Below are 13,515 nucleotides of genomic sequence, written 5' to 3' on the forward strand. Positions count from 1 at the left end.
CAACTTTTGTAGTTACATCTTCAGATACATATCAGAACAGTCCTTCTGTTCAGTGTTGTTCAATTCTGTCTTACCCTCTTTCTGCAGAGTTCCCTAGGCTTTGTCCTTGGTCATCTTCTATTCTCTCTTTACCTTGTTCAATGAAACTCCTGATTTGACGTTCATAACCACTTGTTATACGTTGATGACACTTTAGTCTACCCATCAACTCCTGATTTGTGTCTCATTTGTTAATTTATTTATTGTATTTATAAAGTGCCAATATATTACGCAGTGCTGCTGATGTAGGGAAGGAGGTGGGATGAGGACACAGAAGGTGCAGGATGAGGAGAGGAGCAGACCCACCACTCCCCTGGTCCTGTTGTCTGGTCTGGGTGTGTGACTGAGGTGAAGGCCTCCATAGGGGAAGGCAGCCTCTCCAATCTCCAGCCGGCAATCTCCTAATGTTTACAGAGTACATAGTCTTGTCACTAACTGTCCCTGTGAGGAACTAACAATCTAATTTCTACCATAGTCATATGTCCACCATAACCTAGGGCCAGTTTAGGGGAAAGCCAATTTATCTGTATGTTTTTGTGATGTGGAAGGAACCCAGATTGCCCGAGGAATCCCATGCACACATTGGGAAAACATACACACTCTGTGCAGTTAGTGCCCTGGCTGGAGACCTAGCGCTGCAAGGCAAGTGGCCTATCTACTACATCACCATTAAATGACTTCCCCTCACCTAACAATGTGCCCTCAAACTTTCCTGTTCAAAACTATCTATCCAATTTTCTACATTAACCATTAACAAACAGCTAACTTCAATCAACCCTGATGCTGGTATCTCTTTAACCTACTGTATCTTATGCACACCATCCCCTTAGTCTAGTAAGGCCGAGATATTTTATTCTATGTTGTGTGTTTGTGATTTAGCTCATATTTGTAGACAACAATCTCTGCTAATTTAATGTACAGAACTGCAAAACATGTCTTATCAATGCAGGGAAGGAGGTGGGATGAGGACACAGAAGGTGCAGGATGAGGAGAGAAGCAGACCCACTCCTCTTGTGAAATTTGGCTTGTGAAATTTCGCCAAAGTCATTTTCACAATGCTATTTTTAATGTTGAAAGAATATTCATAAATATTCATGAAAATACATTGTATTTTCGCAATATGGTGAAAAGCGCGAAAATCCTTTAAGAGCAAAAATCCACAAATTATTCATGAACTTAACATTATTTTCATGAACATTAATGCAAAAAGAATAGCGACATTTTTTTGCTTATCACTGTCCACCTCGAGGTTGTTCACCCAGCTCTCGCCATTTCACTAACCAGATCTCCCTTTAGTTGGCGGCACATCTAGCTACCTAATACATGGGGGCACTTCTAGCTACTTAATACTGAGGGTACTTCTGGCTACCTAATGCTAAGGAACACCTGTAACTATAACAGACAAGGGAAGTATGGGAGAAGTAACATCTGGGACAGCCAGCACTCTTGCAGTGGAGTTGGGTGGTGTTTTGTAGGTTTATGGATGGTGAAGTCTAAGGACCCAGGACATCTGTGCCTATAGGCTCCTGTGATGTAAATCCGATCCCGGATGCTGTTGAACATGTGCAGGCGCCAGGAAAAAGGACTGCCATTGATGATAATCATTAGACTAAAATGCACAAGTTTTGTCCAGGCACTGAGAGAACAGCTATTTCATTTTGTTTCTACTGTAAGGTCTCTTTCTAGAGCTGGATATATAAATTCCCCTCCGAGGAGATTTCTTATAAGATCCGATAGTGTTATTATTATTACTTTCATCAGTTGTTTAGTTATAATTAATGATAAATGACACATTGGGATTATTCCGCGTATCAATACTTTCACTAGTTGTCCACACAAAGATGGTTGTAGATTATCACAGGGACATTAAACTATAGTTGGGATCAGATTTAAACTAATAGAGGTAATGAATGCAATGTGGATAATTAAAAGAACATTAGTAGCAAAGGAAAGAGTCTCATATTTTTATTTTCAGTTATATAGCTTTATTTGTAACATTGCGTCATGCTGTCCTATTTGCAGTTTAGAAACCACACTATGTATTTTTAGCTGTAAAACAAATCATAGCTAATGGCCCTTTGAACTTTCCTGCAGTAAAACCTTATCTCAAGCTGTCTCTCACAGTTTCTTGGCTGTTTAAAGGGGCACTACGGCGAAACATTGTACAATTCAAAATATGTGCAAACATAAACAAATAAGAAATACGTTTTTTTCCAGAGTAAAATGAGCCATAAATTACTTTTCTCCTATGTTGCTGTCACTTACAGTAGGCAGTAGAAATCTGACAGAAGCGACAGGTTTTGGCCAAGTCCATTTCTTCGTGGGGGATTCTCCAGTATTTATTTATTTTCAAAAGCACTTAGTGAATGGCAGTTGCTCTGTCAAACTGCAGAAAAACTGTGTAGCGAGCAGGGAGGCTGGCCAGCATCAATGTTTAAATCTAGTGTTGGGCGAACATCTAGATGTTCGGGTTCGGGCCGAACAGGCCGAACATGGCCGCGATGTTCGGGTGTTCGACCCGAACTCCGAACATAATGGAAGTCAATGGGGACCCGAACTTTTGTGGTTTGTAAAGCCTCCTTACATGCTACATACCCCAAATTTACAGGGTATGTGCACCTTGGGAGTGGGTACAAGAGGAAAAAATTTTTTAGCAAAAAGAGCTTATAGTTTTTGAGAAAATCGATTTTAAAGTTTCAAAGGGAAAACTGTCTTTTAAATGCGGGAAATGTCTGTTTTCTTTGCACAGGTAACATGTTTTTTGTCGGCATGCAGTCATAAATGTAATACATATAAGAGGTTCCAGGAAAAGGGACCGGTAACGCTAACCCAGCAGCAGCACACGTGATGGAACAGGAGGAGGGTGGCGCAGGAGGAGAAGAAGGCCACGCTTTGTGAGACACAACAACCCCGGCCTTGCATGAGGGCAAGAAGCGTGCGGATAGCATGCTTTGTACCGCCATGCAGTCATAAATGTAATAAAGATAAGTGGTTCAATAAACAGGGACCACGCGGCAACGCTAACCCAGCAGCAGCAGACGTGATGGAACAGGAGCAGGCGCAGGAGGAGAAGGCCACGCTTTGTGAGACACAACAACCCAGGCCTTGCATGAGGGCAAGAAGCGTGCGGATAGCATGCTTTGTACCGCCATGCAGTCATAAATGTAATAAAGATAAGTGGTTCAATAAACAGGGACCACGCGGCAACGCTAACCCAGCAGCAGCAGACGTGATGGAACAGGAGCAGGCGCAGGAGGAGAAGGCCACGCTTTGTGAGACACAACAACCCAGGCCTTGCATGTGGACAAAAAGCGTGCGGATATAGCAGCAATGCTTTTTGCCGCCATGCAGTCATAAATGTAATACAGATGAGAGGTTCAATAAACAGGGCCCGGAAACGCAACACCATCCCAGATGTTCATTGGTCATGTTACTTGGTTGGGGTCCTGGAGTGTTGCGTAGTCATTTCCAATCCAGGATTGATTCATTTTAATTTGAGTCAGACGGTCTGCATTTTCTGTAGAGAGGCGGATACGCCGATCTGTGACGATGCCTCCGGCAGCACTGAAACAGCGTTCCGACATAACGCTGGCTGCCGGGCAAGCCAGCACCTCTATTGCGTACATTGCCAGTTCGTGCCAGGTGTCTAGCTTCGATACCCAATAGTTGAAGGGTGCAGATGGATGGTTCGACACAGCTACGCCATCTGACATGTAGTCCTTGACCATCTTCTCCAGGCGATCGGTGTTGGAGGTGGATCTGCACGCTTGCTGTTCAGTGGGCTGCGGCTGCATGGGTGTCAGAAAATTTTCCCACTCCAAGGACACTGCCGATACCATTCCCTTTTGGGTACTAGCTGCGGCTTGCGTTGTTTGCTGCCCTCCTGGTCGTCCTGGGTTTGCGGAAGTCAGTCTGTCTGTGTACAACTGGCTAGAGGAGGGGGAGGATGTCAATCTCCTCTCTAAAGTCTCCACAAGGGCCTGCTGGTATTCTTCCATTTTGACCTGTCTGACTCTTTCTTCAAGCAGTTTTGGAACATTGTGTTTGTACCGTGGATCCAGAAGGGTATAAACCCAGTAATTGGTGTTGTCCAGAATGCGCACAATGCGTGGGTCACGTTCAATGCAGTCTAGCATGAATTGAGCCATGTGTGCCAGAGTCCTACCAGAATCCTCATCATCCTCTTGTGAGCGTTGTGATAGTTGTTGTGATGCATCATAGTCGTCACCTTCCTCCTGGTCTGCTTCTGCTGACCATTCGCGTTGAATTGTGGAAGTCCAACGTGCACCGCTCTGGCCCTCGTCAGTGGTGGCATGAAATTCCTGCTCCAACTCCAGCTGTTCCTCCTCCTCTTCTTCGTCATAGCTGCTGGGGCCAGCGTTCCCTGAGGCGGATGGCCTGATGTTGGTACCATCACGCTGATCGTTTTCTCCTTCAGATTCCCCCAGTTGCATCATGACAGCTGTTTCCTTGATTTTTAACATCGACCTCTTCAGTAAACACAGCAGTGGTATGGTAATGCTGACTGAAGAGTTGTCACTGCTCACAAGCAACGTGGATTGCTCAAAATTTTGGAGGACTTGGCAGAGGTCCAACATGTTGGCCCAATCGGATCCACAGAAGCTTGGCAGCTGGCCGGATGCGCCTCGGTACTGCGCCGTCATGTACTGGACCACTGCACTCTTCTGCTCGCAAAAGCGGGCTAGCATGTGCAGCGTAGAATTCCAGCGCGTAGGGACATCACACAGCAAGCGATGGTGGGGGAGATTGAAGCGCTCCTGCATCTTGGCGAGTGCCCCCGAAGCAGTACTGGAATTTCTACAATGTTTGGACACTCGACGCACCTTCAACAGCAGATCGGGCACGCCTGGGTATGTCCTCAGGAACCGCTGAACTACTAGGTTCATCACGTGCGCCAGGCAAGGGATGTGTGTCAGCTTAGCCAACCTTAAAGCGCGAATGAGATTACTCCCATTATCACACACAACCATGCTCGGTTTCAGGTCCAGCGGTGCCAGCCACAAATCCGTCTGTTCCTTTATTCCCCTCCAAATTTCCTCCCCTGTGTGCTGCTTATCCCCAAGGCAGATGAGCTTCAGCAACGCTTGCTGACGCATGCCAACAGCTGTGCTGCACTGCTTCCACGATCCTACTGCTGCTGGGTTAGCGTTTCCGGATGAGGTACAGCTTTGAGATGCGTTGGAGGAGAAGGAGTCAGAGAGGTAGGTGCTGCTGTTATCCAGTGGGAGGGACGGCGGTGCAGCTGTTTGTGGCGTGGGCAACACCCGTGCCGTAGCAGGTGAGGAATCGCTGCCAGGCTCCACAAGGTTCACCCAGTGCGCGGTAAGGGAGATGTATCGACCCTGGCCGAACGCACTCGTCCAGGTGTCAGTGGTGAGGTGAACCTTGCAGGCAACGGCATTCTTCAAGCTTCGGGTTATTTTGCTGACCACGTGCTCATGCAACTCAGGCACTGCAGAGCGTGCAAAGTGGTAGCGGCTGGGAACCACGTAACGTGGGATGGCCACTGACATCATGCCCTTGAAGCTGTTTGTCTCCACCAATCGATATGGCAGCATTTCGCAGGCCAGAAGCTTGGCTATGCTGGCTGTTACTGCCACGGCCCGGGGGTCATTTGCTGGCAATTTCCTCTTGCGCTCAAACATCTCCGACACAGACAACTGAACCGTAGCGCTGCACACGGAAGGGCTGTTGGTTGTTGTGTTTGATGAACACTGGGAGACCTCAAGAGCACTACTCCGGAAAGTGACAGTGTCAGCGTCGTCTGATGTTTGTGAATGTTGTGAACCACGCAATGGCTGGGCTACTGCTGCTGCTGAGGCGGGTCTGGTGAACCCAAGGGAGGCAGTGTTGTTTCTGGTACCCTGTCCTGACGCGTTTGCCCAAAGAGTGGGATGTTTGGATAGCATGTGACGGCTCATGCTGGTGGTGGAGAGGTTGTTAATATTTTTCCCCCTGCTCAGGCGGGTCTTGCACACCTTGCAAATCGCCATGGTAACATCCTCAGTGCAGTCTTCAAAGAAAGCCCAGACTTTGGAGCACCTGCCTCCTTGCTGGCGATTTCTGTTTGCTCCTCTTTTGCCTCTCACTTGAACTTCCACGCTTGTGGTGCCTGAAATTGCGCGCCGCCTACCTTGTGGCACAAGGCGAACTCGTGCAGCAGTGGGTTCTTCAACAGACTCATCTGTGCTGCTGCTACGACGGCGATGTTCTCGTTCACAAACAAAATCTGGGTCTCTGTCCACATTGTCCATACCCTCCTCTTCCATCTCCTCAAACTCGTCATATGTCATTGTGGGCCACCGCCGTGGAGTAGAGCTCCCCACAACAACCTCTGCGCAGCACACTCCAACGTCGTCTTCCAGATCTTGTCGGCCGACCTCCTGCAATTGCAACCCCTCCTGCCCAAATTGCTCTGGGATTTGGGTTTCCGAGTCCTCTTCGGACTCGCCTTGTATTTCAGTGCGCGGTGCATTTCCCACAGTTAACGGTTGTGAATCCAGGCACAACATTTCTGGCTGTTCCTCCATTGACCTTTGAAAGGTGGAAGTTTGTTGGGCTGGGAATAGCTCCTGCGAATACCCCATTGTGTCCTGAGGTAATTCATCGGACTGGTTATCTGGCAGTTGTGTGCGTGGTGTCGCTGCCGGTTGTGTCAGCTTTGTGCCCACTGGCTCCTTGTAACTGGCTGAGGACTCGGACCTCGTGCGTGATGTGCTGGTGCTGCTTAACCCACTGCTGGACGCTTGAGAGGTCATCCAAGTAATTATCTGGTCCTGTTCTTTTGGATTTGTGAGGGTTGTTGTCCTGGACAACATGGGCGGTATTGAGTGGGTTTTCTTGGGTGCTCCCCTGTGGCCTGTACGTGAACCGTCAGGGGAAACACCTCTTCCCTTGCCCCTCCCTCTTTCACCGGATTTCTTCCTCATTTCACTTATCCTTACAGTACACGCTGACTGGCAGCAGTACAGTGGCAGTACAGAAATGCTATACAGTACCACTATTCCCAGCAGCGACACAGAGCACAATGCTATACAGTGACGGGTGAGCGGTGTACCACTATTCCCAGCAGCGACACAGAGCACAATGCTATACAGTGACGGGTGAGCGGTGTACCACTATTCCCAGCAGTGACACAGAGCACAATGCTATACAGTGACGGGTGAGCGGTGTACCACTATTCCCAGAAGCGACACAGAGCACAATGCTATACAGTGGCGAACGAGCGGTGTACCACTATTCCCAGCAGACACAGAACAGTACACAGAATGCTATATAGTGTGGCTGAACGAGCGGTGTACCACTATTCCCAGCAGACACAGAACAGTACACAGAATGCTATATAGTGTGGCTGAACGAGCGGTGTACTACTGTTCCCAGCAGACACAGAACAGTACACAGAATGCTTTATAGTGTGGCTGAACGAGCGGTGTACTACTGTTCCCAGCAGACACAGAACAGTACACAGAATGCTATATAGTGTGGCTGAACGAGCGGTGTACTACTGTTCCCAGCAGACACAGAACAGTACACAGAATGCTATATAGTGTGGCTGAACGAGCGGTGTACCACTGTTCCCAGCAGACACAGAACAGTACACAGAATGCTATATAGTGTGGCTGAACGAGCGGTGTACCACTATTCCCAGCAGACACAGAACAGTACACAGAATGCTTTATAGTGTGGCTGAACGAGCGGTGTACTACTGTTCCCAGCAGACACAGAACAGTACACAGAATGCTATATAGTGTGGCTGAACGAGCGGTGTACCACTGTTCCCAGCAGACACAGAACAGTACACAGAATGCTATATAGTGTGGCTGAACGAGCGGTGTACTACTGTTCCCAGCAGTGACACACAATGACTGGGGGGGACCCTGGCTAGCGTGGCTGGAGCGCGAACTACCCTGCCTGCCTACCCAAAGCTAAACCCACAGACAAATGGCGGAGATATGACGTGGTTCGGGTATTTATTTACCCGAACCACGTGACAGTTCGGCCAATCAGAGCGCGTTCGGGTCCGAACCACGTGACCCGTTCGGCCAATCACAGCGCTAGCCGAACGTTCGGGGAACGTTCGGCCATGCGCTCTTAGTTCGGCCATATGGCCGAACGGTTTGGCCGAGCACCGTCAGGTGTTCGGCCGAACTCGAACATCACCCGAACAGGGTGATGTTCTGCAGAACCCGAACAGTGGCGAACACTGTTCGCCCAACACTATTTAAATCCTTTTTAGGGAATATCTTTATAAAGAATAAAAGCTTTGCTAAGAATCCTCTAGGAAGAGATGGACTAGTCCAAAACCTGCCACTTCTGACAGATTTCTACTACCTACTGTAAGTGACAGCAACATCAGAGAAAAGTAATTTATGGCTCATTTTACTCTGGAAAAAATGTACTTCTTATTTGTCTGTTTGCACATATTTTAAATTTTTCAATTTTTTGCTATAGTTCCTCTTTAAGCTCTTTAGAAAACAGGACTGAGTTTGACCAAGTTGGTTGAATAGTTCAGAGAAGCTCTTTTGCATAGATAACAACTCAAGCTTTTTAAAACACGATCAGACTCTTTTCTTTGCAACTAATGTTCTATTTATTTTCCAATGCTACACATACAATTTATTATCTCAAAATTTTATTTTTGTTTCAGATTTACATAAAAAGCTCCTCTGAGGTCAAGTTAGCAACATGGTTATGCTCTCTGTGAAGCACTGTGCAAGCTGTTAGCACTATGTAACAGTATTATAATAATATACAATACAATTACATTTGTAAATTGCGTTTCTCCCATAGGACTCAAAGCGCATAGATATCACTCAGATCAATACAGGGTTGCAGGCTGGACTGTGTTACAGAGGAAATAGGTGGTAATAAATGCCAGACAGGTGGCTTTTCAGTTAGGAATTGAATGCCTTTTAGGGATGGAGATGTCCTGATTGTGTGTGGCAGGGAGCTCCAAAGGTTTTGAGGTGGACTCTGGGGGTGACGAAGTTATTAGATCCTTTTGATCTAAGATTGTGTGTGTGGGGGGGGGGGTGTGATGCAGTTGCAATAAGTCCTTCAGGCATCCAGGACCCAGATCGTGCAAGGAGTTGAATGTCGATAAGCCAATCTTAAAGTGGATCCGAGATAAACTTTTACTCATTGCATAATTGTGTTCCTTTCATATAGTTTATAAGGCATTCCTCAAGCCAAATACTTTTTTTTGTTTTGTTTTAATACTCTAATTCCCTTTAAACGAAGCAAGCCACGCCCACAGCTCCTTTTGTACCTTGGCATTGTAGCAAGGGCTTATGGGAGCTCAGTCTGGGCAGGAGGAGGAGTAGGTTACTAGCCATTGATTTCAGAGGCAGAGGGGAGGAGGGAGGAGGAGAGGGGACTGAATTTACACACAGGCAAGCTGATAGCATCTCCAGCCCTCAGCCTGTGACAATGTGACAAACAGAACATGGCTGCCCTCATTGTATCACAGGAATAAATAATCATAAACTTTTGTAGCTGTTTGCAGCTAGATACGCTGTGTAAACTATCTAAACTTTAGATAAAATATATAGACAAGTTACTTGCTATAGTTAGTTTTTCATTTCAGATCCGCTTTAAGCACAATTCTCAATGTTATTAGTAGCCAGTGGAGTGAGTGAACGGTTGGTGTTATGTGGCAATGGCAGGGTTGGCTAGTTAACAGACTTGCAGCGGTATTCTGTACAACAAACAATAATAATAACATGCTCATATCCTTTTCTCTTGAACAGGTGAATAATAATGGCTTATTGTCCTTCCGATCTTCCGTTTCACAATTTACACCACAACAACTTCCTGTCGCTTTGGGAAACCCATTTTTGGCCGTGTTCTGGGCAGATATAAACAATCAGGTAGCAGGAGACATATATTATCGTCAGAGCACCGATCCAGATCTTCTGCACCAAGTCTCTTCCGATATCAGAACTTACTTCCACGATGAGGATTTCACAGCTCAGTGGGTGTTTGTGGCCACGTGGCACAGAGTGGCGTATTTTGGATCTAATACTAATAAGGTAAAATTTCACGTTTTCTGCAAACATTGCATTGAATAGTGATAGTATCACTAAATCTTTGATGGAATTATTATTTAATGTTATACTATTATACTTTATAAATGTCACATGTGTTGAACCCAGGGCCAGATTTACCATAAGGCAATGTAGGCATGTGCCTACAGGCACCTGATGATGTAAAGGTGCCTCCCTCCCCACCCCAAGTGCCTGCCCTCCTGCCTTACCTATGCAGAGTCCTGAACGGAGTGGAAATGAGAGGCCACTCACCTGACTCTCAGCATTCCACTGATGAGATCTACCTTCAACTGGGGGCACCTCTAGCTTCCTAATACTGAGGGTACCTCTAGCTTCCTAATACTGAGGGTACCTCTGGCTACCTAATACTAAATGGCACTAGCCAGCACAATAGTGGTTTGATTTGGTGGTGGTTTGTTGGCCCTTGGAGGGTGAAGTATAGGGAGCCAGGACATCTGTGCCTATAGGCTCCTGTGAGGTAAAACCGGGCCTGGTTAAAAAATGAGCAAACCCATCAGCTGAGCTCTACAAAGGCCCTAGGGCTAATGCCACATGTTATTTCAAATTGTGTATCTTAATTCTGAGGACAATTGAACCTCTCCATTATGCTTGTAGCATAACCTGTCAGGTTGGGGGTGTCCTTGCTGCTGCCAATCACTCTATTTAAACAAGTGTGGAAACTATCTCTCATGATTTGTACAACAAATTACTCATGCAGTAGAGGAGATACCTGGGCTTTCTGTAATGAGACACAGAGTACAGATTCCAACCTTCTATCTATCCCGAAGAATTTCTGTCTGATTGTAAGCAAATAATATGCAGTTAGACTGCTGGACGCTCCTTTGTGTTTTTGATACTTCTATTGAATCATGCTACCGATAAAGGTAATTTACAAAACATGTTATTTTTCACCTTAACTATTAGAAAAGATATTTTTTTTCGATGAAACAGTACAGGGGAAACGCAAAAAAATTAGAATGTCATGCAAAAGTCTATGTATTACAATAATTTACCTTAAAAGGTGAAACTATTCTATGAAACAGACTCATTACCTGCACAGCGAGATTTTTCAGGCCTTAATTTGTTATAATGTTGATAATTATGGCTCACAGCTTATGAGAAGCCCAAAATCAAAATCTCAGCCTGTTAGAATATTGTGAAAATGTTCAGTATTCTCAGCTCAAAGTGTCAGACTCTAATCAGTTAATTTGCCCAAAACACCTGCAAAGGGGCCCTATTTCATGTATTAGTTTAACCTTTAAGTTGGATTACTAAAAGAAACGACTGTTGCACGATACTCAAATGTTTTCGAGATTCACGTGTAAGTAACATCAAACATATTTTGAGTATTTTTTTGCACTCTGGTGGCTTTAAAGTGCGTTAAAACAGGACTTCAAAAACTCTTGCACCTTTTGGGCGGGGGCAGCAGCTGAGGGTTCTGTCTCATTTGTTGATCATCGCAATATCATAACATATTGTGGCACCTATTTTCATTAAATCAGATGGTTGACCGCCAACAAGTTGACAGATCTATGGCTACCTTTAATTTTTAAAGATCCCAGATGCCTGAATGACACAGGCATTGTTCTCCTCACTCCAAACAAGTCCAGCCCATGGTATGCCGCTCATTGTCCCTCCATCCCCCTTTATAGCAATAGACACGCCTGCAGTCTGTACAGCATCGAGCCCTAAACTGTCACCTGAGGGATCCAGTCCCAATCTCTGCCAGGTGGCAGTAATCCTTAGTGTGTATGTAGCTTATAGGCTAAAATTCTATTCCTCTCTAGGTCAGTGGATTTACACGTTCGTGGATTTGTTATGGGGAAAAAGTATATATTATTATAAAAGAATTGGGTGATGTATTCCTAGATTCATAGTATGGTTACATAAAGTAACCATGTACATTCAAGACCATTTACTTCATTCTTCTTTCACTTATAAATGATCATGTTTTCACAGGTGGACACATTTCAAGCTGTCGTCACTACTGATGGCAACCAGACCTTCCTCTTCTACAACTATGCAGATCTTCAGTGGCCAAGCATGCGAGAAGATGGTTCAAGATATGATGGACCTCTAACACTGGTGAGGGAATTGTTATTGACACATATGAGTCAGCAATAGATTCAAACCAGCTCTTTTGTTTCTCAAGCGGTTTGAGGGAGCTGACATGTTGCATCATCTTGGTCTTCTCAAGTGAATTTGAAATTGAGGTTTAAATGAAAACATCTTCTCACTTGTATGTCTCATGACAAATGTATTCTGACTTCAGTTCTCAATTTGGTAACCTCCTAACCGGGGTTCATTATGACACCTCATGGACAGCGGAGATTCACCGATATGATCACTTCAGGCAGATAGCAGAACCATTCCAGAGGTCTGTATCTTGATAATCACATCTTCTTTTATTAGGGCAACAATACAGATGTGATGCTGGGAGATACATACACTGGGGAAAGTAAAAAAAGGCGTACGTACAAAACGGGTGTCAGGAAAAAATGGCGCGGGGTGTAAACGATAAGCGTTAATACCGTTTATAAAAATATGGTGTTGTATTTCGTTTACAAATAATGTTTTACAAATTTAGAAATCATTAAATAATGTGTTCAAATTGCCAATTGTGAAATCTTTAATCTTCCCTGTTTCAAAAGTGAAACTTATAATTAAGTTTGTTAAAAAACGATAATATATGTTATATGGTTATAATTGTATATTATTGTGAATAACCTTAATTTATTGTTTCTTCTGATAATAAAATGTGAAAATATTGTTTATAACGATGATATAAATGTAACTACATTCGTAATAAATTGTTGTAAAACATTAGTAAGTATTACTAAAATTTTACTAAAAATAAACCTAATCCTACTCTCACACAGAACCCTCCCTACACCTATCCCTTAGACCCCCCCTGGTGGTGACTAACCCTAACCACCCCCCTGGTGGTGCCTAACCCTAACCACCGCCCTGGTGGTGCCTAACCCTAACCAATCCCCTGGTGGTGCTTAACCCTAACCACCGCCCTGGTGGTGCCTAACCCTAACCACCGCCCTGGTGGTGCCTAACCCTAACCACCGCCCTGGTGGTGCCTAAACCTAACCACCCCCCTGGTGGTGGCTAACCCTAACCACCCCCCTGGTGGTGCCTAAACCTAACCACCCCCCTGGTGGTGCCTAACCCTAACCACCCCCTTAGTGGTTCCTAACCCTAAAACCCCCCTTTCTGATCGCTTAATTGTATGGATAATAATGTTTTACAAGTAGTGACTGTAAAAAATGTATTGCAATTTACGTTACGTACTGATCGCTTTATTTTGTGAATAATAATGTTTTTCATACAGTAAAGGATAACATTTTAAATAATGTTTTAATTAAATACAATAAATCATCACAAGTGCAGTGATAAAACA

General features: G+C 45.1%; 1 protein-coding gene across 1 annotated transcript in view; it reads left to right on the top strand.

Moving 5' to 3' along the window:
* LOC137522290 (uncharacterized) overlaps positions 1 to 13,515 on the top strand; it is a gene marked incomplete at its 3' end in the record, with an annotated part of 138,123 nt that overhangs the window by 75,950 nt on the left and 48,658 nt on the right. The window contains exons 37-38 of the mRNA XM_068242320.1: positions 9,810 to 10,091; positions 12,066 to 12,191. Coding sequence (XP_068098421.1) covers positions 9,810 to 10,091; positions 12,066 to 12,191 — 408 coding nt within the window. The remainder of the gene's footprint in view (positions 1 to 9,809; positions 10,092 to 12,065; positions 12,192 to 13,515) is intronic.

This window comes from Hyperolius riggenbachi, chromosome 6, assembly GCF_040937935.1.
Source record: "Hyperolius riggenbachi isolate aHypRig1 chromosome 6, aHypRig1.pri, whole genome shotgun sequence".
NCBI classification, from domain to species: domain Eukaryota; kingdom Metazoa; phylum Chordata; class Amphibia; order Anura; family Hyperoliidae; genus Hyperolius; species Hyperolius riggenbachi.